General features: G+C 45.1%; 1 protein-coding gene across 1 annotated transcript in view; it reads right to left on the reverse strand.

The window, feature by feature from the left end:
* T265_10705 (hypothetical protein) overlaps window positions 1-18,467 on the reverse strand; it is a gene marked incomplete at both ends in the record, with an annotated part of 67,955 nt that extends 49,488 nt beyond the window's left edge. The window contains 3 exons of the mRNA XM_009177162.1: window positions 10,735-10,794; window positions 17,099-17,281; window positions 18,272-18,467. Of these exons, the coding sequence (XP_009175426.1) occupies window positions 10,735-10,794; window positions 17,099-17,281; window positions 18,272-18,467 (439 nt within the window). The remainder of the gene's footprint in view (window positions 1-10,734; window positions 10,795-17,098; window positions 17,282-18,271) is intronic.
* Between the last annotated feature and the right edge of the window lie 1,423 nt (window positions 18,468-19,890).

A 19,890-nucleotide genomic window follows, 5' to 3' on the forward strand; every position in this document is an offset into this window, starting at 1 on the left:
TATCTATCTATCTATCTATCTATCTATCTATCTATCTATCTGTTTATCTATCTATCTATCTATCTATCTATCTGCTTGCCGTTTGATCTCGACTGATTTCATCTTGTAGGACGAACCTTAATTAGAATAACTTCTAGCCCACAGATTATTCTATTCCGTCGAGATTCTTCAGTTCGGTGGAAAGAAGCACTTTGGCAGCAATGTCTAGTCAAGCGTATCATCGTTTTCCATACTGTGAATTTATGGAACCGCTAAACCAGGGGAACAAGTAGGACTACACTTTTACACAAGCATTTTTGACTCCGAGGGTCCTAGAGATTCTGACTCAAGTTTACCAGTTGTATCTCGTGGCCTGAACTAGACAGCGGACAATGCAGCTGCCTCTACCACATGCTCGAATTCTTATCTACCCCCACTACCATTAGCCAATGTGACTACACATTAAAGACGGAGTGCGCGGTTTTGTCTGGATACAACTAATCCTTCGATGGGCATATGTTCAGACGAGCAAACTGACAATATGTCCTTCCAGCTGCTTGTCTGAACTGATATTGGTAATGTTGGATTCGACATTTGGTAGCCTTATGGTGGACTGGCGGACGTTCGACATTGGTAACTTTGTAATATCCCCTTAACGGACATCCGTTTGCAAGCCGTTTATGCATGTTAAACTTGGATGATACTGACCTGCAAGTTGAATGGATTTAAGGGAAATTTCTGACAGAAGTCACGAACAGGTCCCATTAATGTAAATGACTATTTTGGAAACATACGCCGATTTACCGGTTAAGTTGGGGGTAACTGAAGATCCTTCTTTGTGCCACATTTGAGGTATCGATTAGACACAACACTCATAAAGTTGCTGAAAACTCGCCGACAACCCACGTCTGGTTCCATCCACTCCTTTGGAAACATCAACCAAGCAGAGTTTCGAGATTTCTGTCATTCTCATGTTCTAACTGAACGCCAAGTTTTACGCAGTTGTTGGACTACACACACTTAGATATCAGGTGAGAAACCCGACTGAATCGCTTTAAACCTCTTCTGGCCCTTTACCAAGAAGAGTACATGTGTACCTAAATGTCGTCCAAATAGTTACACAAACACTGTGTGGTCTTTAAGCCACGGGGTTCCTTCACTTTATCGCATCAATATTCACTCAGGGATGTTAAAATTCCTTTCCCGCTTCTTGACCGCTAGGTGTAAAACACGTGAGTTTCGAATAAAGAGGTGGCAGCGACAAAGTTGAACAGACATGAGACGATCAGACCTGGTGTCACGTGATCATGACCATTGCATCTTCTCGGAATTATTTGTATCCGTAGAATTGTTTGAGAAGATCTGAACGAAGTCGGCTCAGTTACAGACCAAAGATTTTGATTCTGGTCGCGTGGCAACATTCGGTACTGGCTTGGGATTTATTTCGTGACCAGTGGTGCAGCGGGATCTTTGCACCAGAAAACGGTGTTTTGCGATCCTCCAAGAAAACTAGGCCGAAGGCGTCTTTCTCCCTACGAATTGACGTCCAGGTTCCCAGCCGACTTAATCAAGTGCTTTCAAAATCTTGATTACCTGTTCTTAGCTGGGGCTACCTCAATCAGGTTGAGTACCTTTAAAGTCTGATAAACTCAAGATACAAGTTTAGGTTGAATGTGCGCGTAATCAGTTTAAGAAGCGCTTTACAATCTGAGGATAATACATACAATCTGGTTAGTATTTTCTACCAGTTCGTGTCTTTGTCGATACAGCAACAGTGCTGTTTTAGAACTGGACCACTATCGATCGATCTTACAATGAGTTGAAAGTTCGGTGGTAATTGTGATGACGTAGGCTGTCCGCTTAAAACTTTCATAGTTCTCTCAGGTGAGCAGAACTTTAAAGCTAATCAGCCGCCTGAAGGTAATGACCGGCATATAAGTGACTAACCAAAGATACGCGACAAGGGTACTGCTGTGCAACCCACAATGTGTATGAACAGATTGATCCAATTAAAGGTTTTGAGAGACTCAGTTCGATCTCTCAGTAGGCAAATGAGCGTGGTTAACTAATTTCGTGCAATTTGGGTTCAAGTAGAACATAATCTCGAGGGAATCTCGTGGGCTGCGCCTAACTGATGAACCCCAAAAAGGGCGAAATAGGTCATGGGCTGCCGAAATGCTTTCACTAACCTTATGAGTGGTTTCTTACGCCCAACTGATACTCTTTAAAAATGTGCATAGAATCCGGAAAGTCCCTTTCTATAATGTTGACCTGTCTTATACCAGTATATCTCTTCACGAGACAGTTCACCCGCTACGTGACTATATTTTTTTCCGGAAGTTTCTATGGAGGTCTAACTTGAAAGCAACCTAATCACGTGGTTTCGTTATGCACAGGAAATGTTCGATTCGGTTTTAAAGGACAACACTGCAAGCAGATCACTGGCTTTTCGATCAGCACTCTGATTAGTTCAACACAAGCGAACATTTTTAAGGAACTACGTGAAAGGATAGTACCCGATAATATCTCTAAGAACCGTTTTTTGTACAGAAAAGAGAATACTATCAATACTGGTGAGTCTGGTAGCGTTTTTTCCCTTTGTCCACGCAAACTTCAACATGAATCAAGCAACATTATATATTTTTGGACATACTCGCTAGTAGGCAAAGAGATTAGTCTCCAGAAGTGTCCAGCTTCGTTCAAATTCGTTTGTTCGGTTGGGAAGGTAATCACATTGGCAGAGGTAGGAACCACTTCATCTGTCGCCAATCCCCTGCTGCAAACCGATCAATAAATCGATTAGAATTCTTTACCCCGAGTTTTGCCATGCAGCCAGGACACACATCTTTCGTTTTTCTATGAAACCCTTTTGGTACAATTTCACCAAACCGTTTTGTGCGCATAGACTCCTGAATCTTGTTGTCGTATTGGTTACGGGACATGTCACATCCGTTGCCAACTCATTTTTATACACAGCATGTATGCTGTAGATCTCCCGGTTGGTGAGATTATAGGGGATTTTGAGATGTCTTGTGTTCATATCAGTTCTTTGCTCGTTGACACAAAACTGGTTGGACTGTCCTACGGAATGCACTTCATTAGAGAGTGGTTCTTATCAAGGCGAATTCCCATAGGACTCCTGTGGTCCCTGACAGTACATGAATATAGACGGAGCGATGGCGTTCAAAGCCGTGTGGGACATCCCATGTAGCGCTGGTGTAGCTCAGCTTCTGATTTCCATTAACCGTTTTACTGTCTACTTCAGCCACGTTTTGTTCGATTCCTCTCTTTGAAACGAATACATGCTAAGTTTCGGACTAAACTTGATCACGGTTTATGCATCTCATGACTTTGTAACTTTGTGTGCATGGCGTTCCCCATTGAGTACCGCAGCGACCAGTAATGAAAATCGGATCTTCAGTTTCACTAGAAAAAGAGTGAGGTCCATTGGTGTTAACTTGTTTCAACACCAGCAAGGCAGAACAACTGATGAGGGCATCACGGAACGGTAAGCCAAGCCTAAATACACATCTGTCGATGAGATGATCGGTAGTCTTCTTTCTCAATTTTCCAGTCGACTTCTTACCTCATTTGGCTGGTTGAAACGAAGTGGCTTCGCTCATCTAAGAACTGACGATGAAAGTGAGATATTTCAAACAGTAACAAGACCCAACGAGATGGCACAAAATTCATGAAGAATATGGCCACAACAATCACGTGACAAGTGAGTAAAAGCGACAACGTATTCATCTAGTTGTTACAGAATATTTCACTGAACCGTCACGGATAAAAGACCGCAGAAAGCAAAATACGTCAACTTCCCAGCGCTTTGGGAAACTGTGTTCCTCTGATATAAGAGCCACCCACCTGTTTAGACATCTCCAATTTTCGTTTTTATGCGAAGATAACTGGGGCGTAATAACCAAAGGCGCTTCTGAGACTAACCGAACGAATGCGGCTATTCAATGTATACTCCACTGAGGTTTCAGTTGAGCAGGTTCCAGGTGTCTTTCTGTCTTCTACCTGTTTCCACCTGAGAAACAGACTGTCTTTAGTCACAGAAGGCGGCCGTTTTACGTGCATCATAATTCTGTTGTACTCGGAAGGTTGAGGCGTCTTGGCTGACACAGCTCAGTGACGGTATAAAGCACCGTATTTATTGTTGGTTTGCGATCGATGCAGCGCTGACGCCTTAATATCCCTGTATTTAACCTGAAACGACATCTTAGGTGCTCAGTAGTAGAGTGGCTGCTTGCGCATCACACGTCCCTGATGAGATGGCCAAACATTTGATTCTCAAACGGCCGGTGAGACAATGAGATCAACAGATCTATTATCTTCGCTAAGAAGAAAACATTCTGGTTGAAATTTCCAAATATTCTCATTACCCAAAATCCACAAGTAATATGCTTGAAATATTAAAAAAAAATCCACAAGCCACATGAGAAGTCATCCCTCGAGGACCTAGTCAACGCCGGGTCATGTGAAATGAACTGTGTGATTAAAGAATAGTGGCACCATATCCTGTTTACTTGTGACTTGATTATGAAACCGATTGGCCGCTCGAAGTTGATAGCTCGGTTACTAACGAGGACACTATTGGTCCAAATCTCCTGAGATCCGCAGTGTTTAACTATTGGCAACTCGGGTGCACTCATTGTTAATTGATCAGTTGATCTGTTCGCCAAGCTTGGCAACTATCTGAAAACGTTTCCTCGCCATGCGAGGGAAATCGTCGGTGTGCGGTTGTTCGGGTAATTCCTGCGGTGTGTGGCCGACCCGCTGAACCACCTCCTCCTGGCGTTGACTGGGTAGCCCGGACGTCGGTCGGAGTGAGCTAAGAGTTCGGCGATTCCACCCTATTTGGTTGCAATGTGCTGTTTACCTTCGACAATGTACAATACGAATCATCTGGTGGCTCCACACCAGTTCTAACCAGTACACAGGAGACTCATGGGGCACAAATGTGAGGAATGTCACAAGTGCTGCAAATCGAAAGCTGGCTTAGTAGCCCTCCATCGAGTTCACGACGATGAAAGTATTGGTACAAGCATGGTCAACAAGTTGGCCTGTGCTGATTGTTCCCGTCTTTTTCGGACGAAGATTGGCCTGAGTCAACATCGCTGGCACACAACTCACCCGGCATAATGCAGATAAGCTCGACTAAGTGAAGAATTCCGGTGTCCGCTGGTCCCAACAAGAGTCACAATCACTCTTGCGCTTTGCTAATAATTTATATCCGTCTTGTGACATACAAACCGCGCTGTTTGCGAGAGTGAAGTAGAATTTTTTCCGGTCGATCGGCTATCAGCATCAAAACCAGGTTGCGAGTGCTTAAGTGGCAATCACAGCAGGGCGAATCACCACCTGGAGGCCCTCGCCAATCCCTCGGTCAAATAGTGGCTTACTCATAAAAGGCCGATCATAGCATCTGGTTTAAACAAACCGTAGACTGCGCCGTAGCCCTCTTGGAATCCCATGCTGAATGTTCGCTCGCTAGTGTTGACGTTCTGGCATTTTCCCGAGAGTTACATTCTGGCATCATGACACCGGGGTAGGCCCCGTCGATTCTTGACCCCGACGCCTCCAAGACATTTCTACAGACTTGGAATCCTGTCTTCCGACGCCGTCATCAGCTAGCTCAAACCAAAAGCAAATCTGTCGGGCCAAGCACCCCATTATTAAGACCCTATTCAAACAAAGACGGAAAGATGCAGCTTCTGCTGTGCTCGATGGATCATGGAATAATCCATGTGGAGATAACTGCAGCCAATCTCTGGACGCCAAGCAGTAACGGAAAGAGATGCTCTCTGCTCCAAAAAACGTGAATACCTGGCCAAGTCGCGCAATGTTGCCATTCGATTACAGTTGCAACGAGCAAATTACGGGTGGGCCGTTTAATTGGCGATTGCCCCCAGGTCTGGATCCGCTCACGTCCAGGTTACTCCGGCGGTTCAGTGTGAACACCCTCGATGGATATTTCAACTTACCCTTGTTATCTGGGGACTGCCCCACAAATATTACCCTAGTATTACCCTAGTTTCGAGTGTCCAAAATCCAACTTCACCGGACCAACTGAGGCCGATCTCCGTGTCATCCATCTTGTCCGATGCTTTCCAAAGGTGCTTGCTGATCGCTCAAACCGTAGATTCCAAGTGCCCTCGCATCAGTTTGCATTTCTACATCGAGACGGTTGTTTGGAGGCTACGTCGTTGTTACATGCCCTGCTTCGTCGCCTTTCATAGAATGCTTCTAATCTCAGCTTTGCATTTGCTGATATCTCGAAGGCGTTTGATTCGGTTTCGGATGACACAATCGTCAGAACTGCCGAGGCGTTTGGAGCACCGTCACCTCTAGTTCGATATATCGTACAGTCCTATGAGAATGCTGCGGCAGTCTTACCCACTTCCGAGGTTCGCTGCCAAAAAAGTGTGAGACAAAGGGATACACTGTCCTCATTATTGTTCATCATGACAATGGATGAGGTTCTTGGATTGTCGATGCCGCAACCGGGATACCAGTTTCATGACACCATAGTAGATTGTTTTGCCTGCGCCGACGACTGGATCGTGTGTGCAGAAAGTCAGACATGCCTCAAAGAGAAGCTTGAAGCTTCTGCGGTCGAGTTGAAAAGAGCTGGCATGAAAATAAACGCCCGGAAGACGAAAGTGATGGTGGTTTGTCGAGACGGGAAACATCGCGCAACAGCAGTATCATCGAACAATTTTGTTTCGCCGAGTAACTCATCACTCCTCTGGTTCCGACAAACACCGTAAAACATTTGGGCAAAACCACCAACCCACCGCTACGCACTACTACGCTCCACAGTAACGCACTGACGATGTCACCTCGATTGGTGATGGAACGTTTGCAATCAAAATGCCCAGCTCAGCGAACAAGCCAACGACCACCATCTACGCTATCTGAGCTACCAACATTNGCCAAGCACCCCATTATTAAGACCCTATTAAAACAAAGACGGAAAGATGCAGCTTCTGCTGTGCTCGATGGATCATGGAATAATCCATGTGGAGATAACTGCAGCCAATCTCTGGACGCCAAGCAGTAACGGAAAGAGATGCTCTCTGCTCCAAAAAACGTGAATACCTGGCCAAGTCGCGCAATGTTGCCATTCGATTACAGTTGCAACGAGCAAATTACGGGTGGGCCGTTTAATTGGCGATTGCCCCCAGGTCTGGATCCGCTCACGTCCAGGTTGCTCCGGCGGTTCAGTGTGAACACCCTCGATGGATACTTCAATTTACTCTTGTTATCTGGGGATTGCCCCTCAAATATTACCCTAGTATTACCCTAGTTTCGAGTGTCCAAAATCCAACTTCACCGGACCAACTGAGGCCGATCTCCGTGTCATCCATCTTGTCCGATGCTTTCCAAAGGTGCTTGCTGATCGCTCAAACCGTAGATTCCAAGTGCCCTCGCATCAGTTTGCATTTCTACATCGAGACGGTTGTTTGGAGGCTACGTCGTTGTTACATGCCCTGCTTCGTCGCCTTTCATAGAATGCTTCTAATCTCAGCTTTGCATTTGCTGATATCTCGAAGGCGTTTGATTCGGTTTCGGATGACACAATCGTCAGAACTGCCGAGGCGTTTGGAGCACCGTCACCTCTAGTTCGATATATCGTACAGTCCTATGAGAATGCTGCGGCAGTCTTACCCACTTCCGAGGTTCGCTGCCAAAAAGGTGTGAGGCAAAGGGATACACTGTCCTCATTATTGTTCATCATGACAATGGATGAGGTTCTTGGATTGTCGATGCCGCAACCGGGATACCAGTTTCATGACACCATAGTAGATTGTTTTGCCTGCGCCGACGACTGGATCGTGTGTGCAGAAAGTCAGACATGCCTCAAAGAGAAGCTTGAAGCTTCTGCGGTCGAGTTGAAAAGAGCTGGCATGAAAATAAACGCCCGGAAGACGAAAGTGATAGTGGTTTGTGGAGACGGGAAACATCGCGCAACAGCAGTATCATCGAACAATTTTGTTTCGCCGAGTAACTCATCACTCCTCTGGTTCCGACAAACACCGTAAAACATTTGGGCAAAACCACCAACCCACCGCTACGCACTACTACGCTCCACAGTAACGCACTGACGATGTCACCTCGATTGGTGATGGAACGTTTGCAATCAAAATGCCCAGCTCAGCGAACAAGCCAACGACCACCATCTACGCTATCTGAGCTACCAACATTTTCCTCTATTTGAGCATTCCCTTTACTTCAAGGGGAAAGAGGTCTTCAACCACCGACAGCAACTGTTCAAAGTGCTCAATGAGGTGACGCGTACCCCGTTGAAGCCTCATCAAAGAATGGAGATCACGAGGAACTGCCTAATACCAAGGCTGACATATTTGCTCGTGCTCGGCCAAGTTCACCGAAAGGCACTCAAAAGGTTGGACGACTACATCGCACTATATATTCATGGCTGGCTACTCTACCGAAGGACACCCCGATCAGCTACATCCACGTCGGTAAACAACTTGCGGGACTTGGTATCCCATGTCTGAGTGCAACAATCCCGATGCAGCGAAGAACGCCTATGGAAAAGCTCCTTTCTACCCAGTGCCGATTACTACGCAATGTGGTCAACTATTCTTCATTTGGTAAAATTGTTCGGGATATCAGCCTTTCGATCCGAGTCCATTGTGCATGCGTAAACACCAAGAAAGAGCTGGTGGCTGCTCGGGGCGATAGTCTGCACATCAGCGTTGACGGTCGCAGTTTAAGAGATTTGCTCGCTTCGCCTCTTTCTAATAGATGGATTGTATTTCCAGAACGAGTGATTCCTCGGATATTTATCCGCGGCATTCAGCTCCGGGGTAACCTGTCCAGGATGAGAGTAAGGAGCGCCCGGCTTGGTCATTGTGGACCGATGATATTCTGTCGGTGAAACTGTAGTCAACCGGAGAGTTTGGTGCACGTTTTGCAGTCCTGCTGGATGACGCATGATGTTAGACGTGCTCGTCGCAATCCGGTCGCAAGAGAACTCACGAATCGCCTACGTCGCCTGGGATGCAGCGCCTACGAGGAGTTGAGAGCACTTACATCGAGGTCTTCCTTCAAGCCTGACCTAATCGCTGTTCAGGAGCGACGAGCAACTGTGATAGACGTAAGCATACTCTCGGACATGCAATCGATTATGATGTCGACTTTTTGGTCCACCAACCGATGATCACTACTCATCGACGGATTAGATTTTCTCAATCCACCAAAGTTGTTATTGGACTTGGTCACCCTAAAGTCACAGCCAGTGACTTGGGTTTGCTTGCCATTGTGAGCTGTCTGGGTACTTACGACAATTTTATGCGTGGTACATGGTGCTGAGTGTACATTTCTGCCATTTAGTCTCATACCGGACCCAGTATGACGGACGCTTTGTGCCTGATTTTCAAGTCTTGACTGTGCTAGCGCTTACCGTGCCTTGAAGAGAATTCAGTATTGCTTTAAATTCTTACATCATTCTTACATCTTGTTTGACCGGAACTGTTGTTGGCACAACTTTGAATGAGACGCGTCTCATTTTATCTGTTATTCTCCGGTAACCCTTCCACATCCATCGCTTGCATTTATTTTTATATTTGTAGCCAGGTCCTTTAAAATAAACGATAATACCGTCTATGATGAGTAGCTGGTTATCACAAGGTTGCAGAGCAACTGTCACCGGATTAGATGCCCCTATATAATTCTGCTTGACTATGGTTAGAGGGTGAACATTCGCACAGCAGTGAAACAACAGTGAAACTTATGAAGTAATCGACCTTGAGAGGCTAGCGGAACGATGAAAGGCAAAGCCGTGTAAACAATCAATGTGCGGTAAAGTTAAACTATGTTAATACGGCCAGTGTATGGGGTGATACACCGCGTATTTTTTAACACGTTCTAACTGAATATCAAGCTCCGCCTTCACCGATGAACATAGCTCTGCTTGGCATAACATTCGCAGTACTGCCTTGGATTCAGTTACCGGAGTTTCTGATAAGCTGAACTGAAAACAAAGCGCATCGAAATCTGAAATACTTGCTTTCCACTGTTCATACTTTCATATTTTTGAGCTACATGTTCCTGTTGGATGTTTATCGTTTATCAGGATGCCAACTTTGATTGCTGCTTTGATCCGGATCATATTTCACACAAATCGATTTTGGGTCACACAAAGATGAAAGCAATTCGCTCACGTGACTACCGGTCTGACAAGGCTCGGTTGTGAACAAAAAGATTCTGATCGATGTAGTCCAGCAATGTGAACACGCTGATATTGGCTCAGCCAATTAGGCCAGAGTTGGACTCAATTGTTCATGGCTGAGTCTAACGAAGAATGTTACGAAAATTTCGGGTGCCGTTGGTACTGTTTGTCTTTCAGGATGGACTCTACGTGACCTTCACTGTGCTTGGTTGGAGACCCTGGACTAAGTGACACCTGAGTGATATTTGTGGCCCTCATTTTTTCAGTTTCTGCCTAGATTGCCCGAGTGTTCGAGGTCTGAGGGCAGTCATAGGTTGCTCTCCCTGTCTGTCCCTTTCCTTTTGCATTGTAAGGCTTTAGTCAAATAAACGGGCATCGTCGTGGGAGCGTTCAGCTGTAGTACCCTTCCAGTGCCTAGCTGCCATGTCACCCGAAGGAAGCACGAGGGCTGGGATACTGCCAGGTTGCCCAAGCCTAGATAGGGGGAGTCGAGTGGCGGAGGTCGGATTCGAACCACAACCTTCCGGTCAGTAAATTCGCGCTCTAACCACTTGAGCCATCTCGCCCCCGTCGTGGGAGCAGTGAAGCACCGATGGTCTCATCTGATGTAACTGTCAACGATGATGACAATAATGATGAGTCACGCCGCTACAGATGATACTATCCTCTTTAAAACGTGCTTTCAATTGCCACACGGCGGCCAACCCAATCAGGCGCGGAAAATTGGTTTTTAATAGAGACAAGGCATCACGATCCACAAGCAACTAAGAGGAACGATTACCTAATGTATAATTACCGAAAACATTTAGTGAAATAGTTAGCCAGCCTCATTCTAGTTTCAAAGTCGCCGTCATCCTGCACAGATGTGAATTTCGCCTTGATTTCCACGAGTGAACGTTTCACATGTGAAGGAAAACTGGGTCACAGGTAAAATAGATTGACTTCTTCAAGAAAATAGTATCTGAAAACGTCACTGATGGTTGTGACAGGCTTTCGTAGACACAAACCTCCTAAGTGGAGTCTCGATGAAAAGCGTCTGACGCCCGGAAGCCACCTGGATATGATATCTGAGTTTTCGGCAGTAGGCTTTCATATTGAAGTGGGCGAATATCAACTCCAGATTTAGGCTAAAAAGGCATCTCACCGTGTAACAATCCTGTGAGAGTTGTCGCAATTCATCCACCGAGTAGTTTTCTTCTTCTTGGGGATTTAAACCTACAAACGAGGTGCCCATGACATTATCCCACATTTAAAGTGAACGGTCATACTGATCGGATGATGTCATAAACACTGTTGATTGACTATCCTACCATGTGTACAGATTTCAGTAGGATAGACTTGATCGAGAGTTTCACTTAGGTTGCATAACGAGCACAATACGGAAAAAGCTGTCAGGAGTGTGTTCCGCACCTAGGCTTCATAAAGTGAGCATGAGATGAACTAACGAACGGTAACTCGATGCTTTTTGTGTTTTATCCTCAATGAAGGCCTGGTACATGGATAGGACTGACTTGTCCAATGGACACCTAAGCATTTTTGGACATTCATAGGCGGTGTTCGTCACGCTTGGCTTTCATGTAGACCCAAGAGAATCGGATAGAAGAGAAACAGGTGGAGTCCTGTTGCCAATTATCGGACCGCCCAAACCTGGTGACATGGCAGTGCGTGACTGCCTGTTCATCTTTGAGGTCACTTTCGACAATTCCTTCAGTATCTAACATGATAATGCACCGTTTTCAGTAAAGTACGTTTCAGTGTTCTGGGGAACAGCCTTTTTTGTCATGTAAGCAAGGACATGACAATCAACATGTAGGGACTATTCGGTCACAGGTGTGCATTTTGCCGATTACTTGATACATTTAATCCAGCTTATGTGAAACAGTCCACCGTGAGCTCACAAAAGGTTTTTTTAAAACTTGGATAGAAGGGTGTGTTTCATGCTTCGTGGTATCAACCTTCCTCACAAACAAACACCCTATACCGAGGTAGCATTCCCATTTCCATCAAAGTACTTTCACAATTGAGGGTGTGTCGTACATTTTGTACATTTTTCCGATTTGTTGAGGCCAACTCACTTTAAATTCGGTCCGGGCAAACAATGACAGAAAAATCAAAGAATGTCTAAATTTCTTCAGTAATACAAAGACAGAAAGTCAGTCCGGAAGAAACTCCCGTTTTAACCCACACCCCTATTCGAAGGAAATCGCTTCTGGTACGGCCAACCCATTTGGCTCTAACACAAGAATCTTTCCGCTGAACTGTGAAGTTTTCGGCCTTCAACTCCAACCAAATCGCCGTAGACAGCTGTTGCGAATAAATTGTATTCCGGCAAATTCGATTCGATTCCGCCCTGCCCCCTCTGGTTGCAGACTGGTATGTTTAATCACAAGGGTCCCAAGGCGTCAGAAAGTCATTTGACCGTTTGTGTGATGGCTTCTAGCGGTTGATCCTTGTCGAACGATCAATGACCAACCTAATTATGTTCTTAAAGATGCTGCCACTGTGAGCATCAGCTGAAAAACTTGCGAAAAGATAGACACACACGCAATTCTGATGGCTATCTAAACTTTTATTGCCCACTGGGGAGCCGTAAGGATGTTACATCATTGTCTCCTGTGCTGGCTGTCTAGTCGGAAAGCAATAATTTTACGATGCTTTGCGGAACGCAGATGAACGAATTGGCTGCTAACACAAGAATAATTTTAGGCTGTCAGCTTAGAGCACGTGAGCACTGATGAGTTACATGAAGGGTTGTCCCATCACAAATTAACAGTGTGACATTGTTGTTGAGCCGCTACGGAGAAAAAAATAGAACTTAAGGTTGACAGAAACTCGGGGACTGGGCCTACCAGATGAGTCCCAAGAAGGGCGACACCGGTCGTGGGCTGTTGGAGAGTTTTCAGCAACCTCGTGAGTAGTTCCTTTATGAAAATTTACTGCGATGTCTCGAATAACGTGTCAACTGAAAGATTAGGCGGCCTGTGTGCAACACATCCAGTTGTAGAATATCATAAACGAGAGATTCAGTTGAGTCTTTTGTGAGAACCAAATTGATTTGCAAATGAGTGTGTTTCTCGAAAACAGTCTAACTAGAGTTCAAGTAGAACATAAGGTTGGCGGAAACTCGGGAACTGCGCCCACCTGATGTGCCCCAAGAAGGGTGAAAACAGTCGTGGGCTGTCAAAGAGTTTTCAGCAACCTTGTAAGTAGTTTCTCTCATGAGAAAAAAATATTTTTCAAGACAACAATTTCGTTTGCTCTCCTCAGACGCATCAAACCAAAACGTGCGTGCTCAGTCGGGATTCAGTGGAGTCTCCCGTTAATACCAAATCGGTGTGTAAAAGATGCATTTCTCGCACTGCGTTTCATTCGGCCTCAAGCAAAACATGAGGTTGGTGAAATCTCGAGGATGGTATCTAATGAATAAGACCCAAGAAGTGCGAAACCGACGGTGAGATATCGAAAAGTTTGTAGCAAACTTACCAGTGGTATTTCGTCAAGCTGATTAAAGTGGGTTATCAGTAGTGTCGGACGCACGAAGAGTCACAAGTGGAAGCTGTAGGTGGTGCCATCTGATCAGAATCTTCTCCGATGCTTCCTCCACACAACACACGTGCCTGTTAGATTTTCGCTCATGGTTGCGTGACAACACTGGCCGGTAAACTGTTTGACTCGATTAGACTCGTTCAACTTCTGCCCAATCTTGAATGGCGAACCAGTAAAAGCCATTTTTCCTTTTCACCCGCATTACCATCGTTTAGGGATGGAGAGTACAGCAGATATCCAAGAATCGCTCAATATAGCTCAGTGGTCAAAGCGCTAGCTAACTGGTTAGAATATCCGCGGTTTGAACCCGATCTCTGCCTCTCGACTTCCCCTGTTTAAGCTTGGGCAACTTGGCAGGATCCCCGCTCTCGTGCGACCTTTGGGTAGCATGGCAGCTAGGCAGCAGAGGGGCGCTACAGCTGAGTGATTACACTTGTGTTTTAGTCGTCTATACACAATTTCGCCTATTTCAAAGTTCAGCAGTGGCTTGTGATCATTACTATTTTAGTAACAATGTTTTTATTGTTTATCATCGTTTAAGGGAACTGATCGATCTTGTTGATGTTCATCAGGATATTTTGGCTGGATTCTTCCTAGGAACATTACAATAGCTGATAGATATTGCTCAGAAACTCAAAAACTAAAGCCCGAAAATTCGGCTCCACAAAAGTGCAACCTTAATTTGTCAGTTTCGCTTGCTGCTCGCAAAGTTTATCAGATTCATTGCAGCGATACTTGCGTTGGCAGAACAGTAACCTTAGTTTGTCAGTTTCGCCTGCTGCCCACAAACTTTATCAGAATTATTGCAGCGATACTTGCGTTGGCAGAACAGGTGGCCTGTCAGAATGCTATTTTTTAGGAGCAGGTCTCCAAAAGGTCGAAGTACAAACCTCTACCTTCTGTTTACAGACCTGTTTTTCTATAAATCACCGAATAAATTCAGAATCCGCAACCTGCGCTTATCAAGAAGAATTTGTTCACCGAAGTCCAGAAGTGCCTATCTACCTCTGTGGTTACCAACTATACTAGGTGTGCAGTTGCATGTTTTATCTCTCGGGGTTGAGAAACGCAAAATGGAATTTATTATTCCAGCTTATATATCTCCTAGCTGTACCGATTCGGTTATAAAGAATAAAATAATCGTGCCGCCCTTGCGGTGCAAAGCTACCATGCTACCCGAAGGACCTACAAGCTGTCAGGCTGCACAAAACTGGACAGGAACAGTCAGGATGTCCTGGCCGGGTTCGAACCATGGACCCAAACAGTCAGTATGTCCTGGCCAGGTTCGAACAACCGACCCTCGATCCTTAACGTCGGGCTCTAACCAGTGAACTATCTCGAAATATCCCTTCACTGATTCAGTCCAGTATTTTGAACCGCGTAGCGTATTGTTAGTTTCGATCTGATCCTGCAGCTTGACGGAGTCCAATTTTAGGACAGGAAACTCATCGAAAATGGTTTCTTGACTTGCTTCAGTTCATACCAGTTGGACATCCTATTGTGACCTGTTGCGTGATGAGCACGATCTCCTTGTTTTCGTTATCAGCAAGACTGCTGATATTTACGTTCCGCCCAGGCCATGACAGTAGATAAGATTGAAACCCGTCAACCAATCGTTCAAAGCAACATAAGGTGCGTAAAAGTGATTCAGCTGAGGTTCACTGTAAGCCAGCAGAGCTCAAATCCGCGCACAAATGTGTAACAAGGGAGCGCTGATTAGAGCCCAATTTTGTTTAGGTAACACGGTGAACTTCCCACCAAACAGCAGTTGCATACAGGTGAGAGGGGCGAGATGGCTCAATTGTTAGAGCGCGAATTTGCCGCCTGGAAAGTCCAAGTTTCGAACTCGACTCCTGCCTCCCGACTTCCCCTGTCTAGGTTCTGGTGGTCTGGAAAAATCCAAGCCCTCGTGCTTCTCTCGGGTGGCATGGCAGTTAGACACCAAAAGGGTGCTACAGTCGAACGATTTTTTACAGGGTGAATAAACTACTGACAGCAATGCACTGGTCTCCGTTGGAGATAACTGGATCAAGAGCAACACAATGTTGCTGTAAAGAGTTCTGTGTGGCAAGGATGAATGACCTCACTGATGTAATCACCGCTTCCTACGTTTCTAACCTAAAGGGGCTAAATTTTTTAAAAGTTGTATTCGTAATGACATCTTCGACCTTGTTGGATCGTCAAGGATATTATATGAACTCACTTTCAACAAGATTGACCCTCAGAAGCACCCATCTAACAGTGAATGGGCGTGGAAAAAATCCGCTTAAGTCACACAATACGCACTGTGGTTGAATTTGGTGTGCACCAGAGGCTGTCACCATCATCACCATCATCGACAATATATGACATTAGCATTCAGCACTAATGCTTCGGAGCCATACAGACATGATTGATTTGGAACCTTCATTGTGAAAAAAGAATGAAAGTGGGTGGGGAAAGGACTTGATGCGATCTAACTACAATCGTACCTAGGTGCCCACACCTCCAAACACTCACTCAGCCAGTCTGGATAGAAGCTGACAACAAGAGGGCTACTGACATCGGTTGGCAGCCATATCTTGTAGTGACTCCAACCAGGCACAGTAGGGGTCACGCGGTCCTCATCCTGGAAGGTGAGTAGCACCGACAGCACCTAAACGTTTCGAAGTCTCTTTCACGCCTTCCTTCCAGATCAAGAATGGCCAACTCGCTGTTTCCGCCACTCCGTTTCGGACACAGAATACAAAACTATCTTCGGCAAGCGACGGTTCGGCATACGCAATACATGATATAACCGACGCAGATTCTGGTCATAAACACATTCTCCTATGGAAGTCCCCGTTACACAACCAAAGATTCGTTTTCTAATTTGTCCGTCACGGATCCGCCGGCATCAACCCACACGAGTTATTTTGAGACAACGGTTGTTAAAAACCCGAAGATGTCTCAGTTCCGCTGCTTGAACAGGCCGCATCTCACAGCGTTTGGGTGCTGTCGGTGCTACTTGCTTACCAGGATGGGAAGTGCGTGATCCCAACTGTCCCTGGTTGGAGACGTTGCAAGATATGGTTGCTAAGAGATATCAGTGACGTTTCTGACCATATTTTCTGAATGAGTGTTTGCGGGTGTGGGCACCTCCGTATGATTGTAATTAGATAGCCCTAAGTTCTTTCCCCATCCACTTTTATTCTTTCCCCCAAATTATGCCTCTTAATAAATCATGATTGTACGATAGTTTAGAATTAGTTTTGAGCGCTGTTGTTACGCTCTCAATAATGCTGACAATCATGGCACGCAGCGGCCAGGTTTCTGATCCGTGTAGTAATTTGGAGCGCACCGCAACATTGTAAACTCGACCCTTGACAGAGGAGCTGCTGTCATGCCTACGGCACAGGTGACGCGGGTTCACAAAAGCTGCTCTGGCCTTCCCAATCCGGATGAAAATTTCATCTTTCGTGAAACCACCGGAACTGATACAGCTACCCAGGTAAACAAATTTGTCTACTACCTCCATCGGTTCATCCGCAAGCATGAGGTTAGGGTTCGAGCCCATCCAGTCTTGCAGTAGCACTTTACACTGCAGGTGTGAAACGCATGCTAAACTGCGAGGCAGAATTATTTAGATTACTTAATATTATTTGCAATACCACGGGGTTAGATCTCAGAAGAGCTATGTCCTATGCGTACTCGATGTCTGAGCGGAGGCACAGGGAGCACTTTGACCCCATAGGCATTAGAGGCTGGTAGTGAACCTTCTATGGTCGTATCAATGACGAAGTTGAAGGGGAAAGGTGAAAGAGGACGGTCCTGTCAGATACCACTGGATGTGGTGAACTCAAAAGAGAGCTTCCCGTAGACCTTTACACGGCCGCGGGAGTTTGCGTGCAGCGCCTTAATGAGGGTCGAGGATTTATGGGGGACGCCTTTGCTCCACAGACATTGCCACAACATTGTTGGCTGCTGCAAGCAGTGTCGTTTTTCCAGAATCTGTCGGAGGGTGAAGAGATGATCGATGCAACCTCTTGCAGGATGGAACCCAGCTTTGTTTTCACTGATATGCCTCCTCCTGTGTTCAGGATAAGACCGGTAAGGCCCTCGATGTCACGGCTAAAAGGATTCAGCAGCAGTGGTAAGACAGTCGAAGTTTCTATTACATAGTCCAGTAGTTTAGAAGAAAATGCGCAGGTCAGATCCAGTTAATTAATGTTCGCTCCTGACCACGATGTTCCTGGACTAAAAAAGCTTATTTCCTACACTTCACGCTCCCTAAAAGTTGTTGGAGAAAAGAAGCGTATGAGATACCACTATACGACATAGGCCATAATTTTTTTCGCTCCTCTGCAGTTGGTAAGAAATAGCTGAGTGCCTTTTACTACTCACAAGCGAATTTCAGTAGTCACAACTTACGGCATTTCTGCAAACCGCAGAATTTTGTACATCCTATGAGCGCGAATGGACTTCTTTGTAAAAAGGAACCAATAGACAATCTTGCGCGGGTGTGAAATACGCATTTAGGAAAATTCAGGATGTTTCCATTACTAAACACGGCTGTGTACTTACCATTTGAAATCTCCGTTCCGAGGCTTGTTATGATATTGAATAGTCTATGGTCATCGTATATATCAAATGCCCGTAGTGGATCTGTCACAGAGAGATTGAGCACCAACGTAATTAGTATGATTAGCCAGTGTTTGTGTACATGTTTCATTCTCCAGTTAAACAATGTCAGCTGACCTGGAATGAATCGATCGCACATGAATTTCGAATAGTGGAGGTCCAACACGCCTCATCGGGCCTAGGAATGCTGGCTAGTGCAGGACTTGTGGTGAAGTTGCCTTTAGTAGGCCAGCTTTTCTAAAATGACTTGCGTATTCCTCTCTCTGCCACGATTCAAAGAGAACAACGTTCCTCATAGTGTATATGTGAGCAGCACAATCAAAGATGCACATTATTGCAGTTTCGCGTTGGAAGAGGAGACCCATTAGACACTAGGTCTTCTTCATGCTTCCTTCAAAGAATATCCATTAAAAACTGCTCACTATAACGGTACTTTCGACTTCTTTGCATTTGCTGCAAACTTTTGATGAAGTTTCAGCTCGAAGGTACTTGGAGCTATTCTAGTGCATCTAAAAACATCGATCTAAGAATCCAGTGACAGATGCCTCTGTATAATGACAACATCTCGGGAATATAGCTGAGCAGACGTCCTCTTTGAAGCAATTTCATGGCAGCAATGGTAACTTCGAGCTAAACTGAGGGTTTCAACAGAAATGGGAAGCTTTATATCGCACCACAATTACGCGTGCGTATTCCTCACAGCAAGGTTTCAAGGTTGTAGGCTGATTTCTTCAAGTTTTCCGCTGTTTAGTGAAGAATAAACGCATGTATACTGGACTATCATACAAAATCTTCCTGGCACTTTCATCGGCTTCATTGTTGAACATTGATTCCTTGCTTCCACACAACCATGTTTCATTCGAAAGCCTTTAGTTCCACTAACTCCAGTGTTGGTACTTCGGAAGACGGCGGTTGGTGGGGCTGTAAGTATCGAATCTTCGCCGCCTGATTTAGCAAGCTTTGCAACTCAGCTCAGTGGACAAACTAAAGGCCATTAGTATAAAAAACTGTAAACATTCTACTCAATTTCAAAGTGCATTATTGTTTAAATAGATGTCCATAAATCAGCGAAGAGTCATAAAACGTACACAGTCCCCAAAGTACACCAATTATTTTGTCTGATATCCAGTACTTAGATTCGCAAACTCGTTGCCATAATTCCCAACATTGTGATCCATGTTAAATATAAGCTGCCGCTTTGAAGATCCTCTAAGTTATTACCAGAAGGATAGATCTTTACATCTTTGCCTGTTGTTCTGAAAACAATTCTCGTGTTATTTAACATCAAACAAAACAATTTAATAGTTTTCACTATCGGCTTGCGAATTTGGAGCAAAGCGGATTTTATACACTTCGTTTAAAAAAGATAATTGTGTACGTTCTGCGATCGGTCAGGGGCCACTGTTTTAATGGAGATGGATGTACATCACCATAAATAGGGGTCACAGAAAGTAGATGATTTATCTATTTGGTTGCAATTCCTTATAGAAAGCCGCAATTGCAACCAAATTATCGAAGTTCGGTTACTCCCATGGGAAGTATGAATGATCCGCAATTTTCAA

The sequence above is a fragment of the Opisthorchis viverrini genome, assembly GCF_000715545.1.
Source record: "Opisthorchis viverrini unplaced genomic scaffold opera_v5_396, whole genome shotgun sequence".
Taxonomy (NCBI): Eukaryota; Metazoa; Platyhelminthes; class Trematoda; order Opisthorchiida; family Opisthorchiidae; genus Opisthorchis; species Opisthorchis viverrini.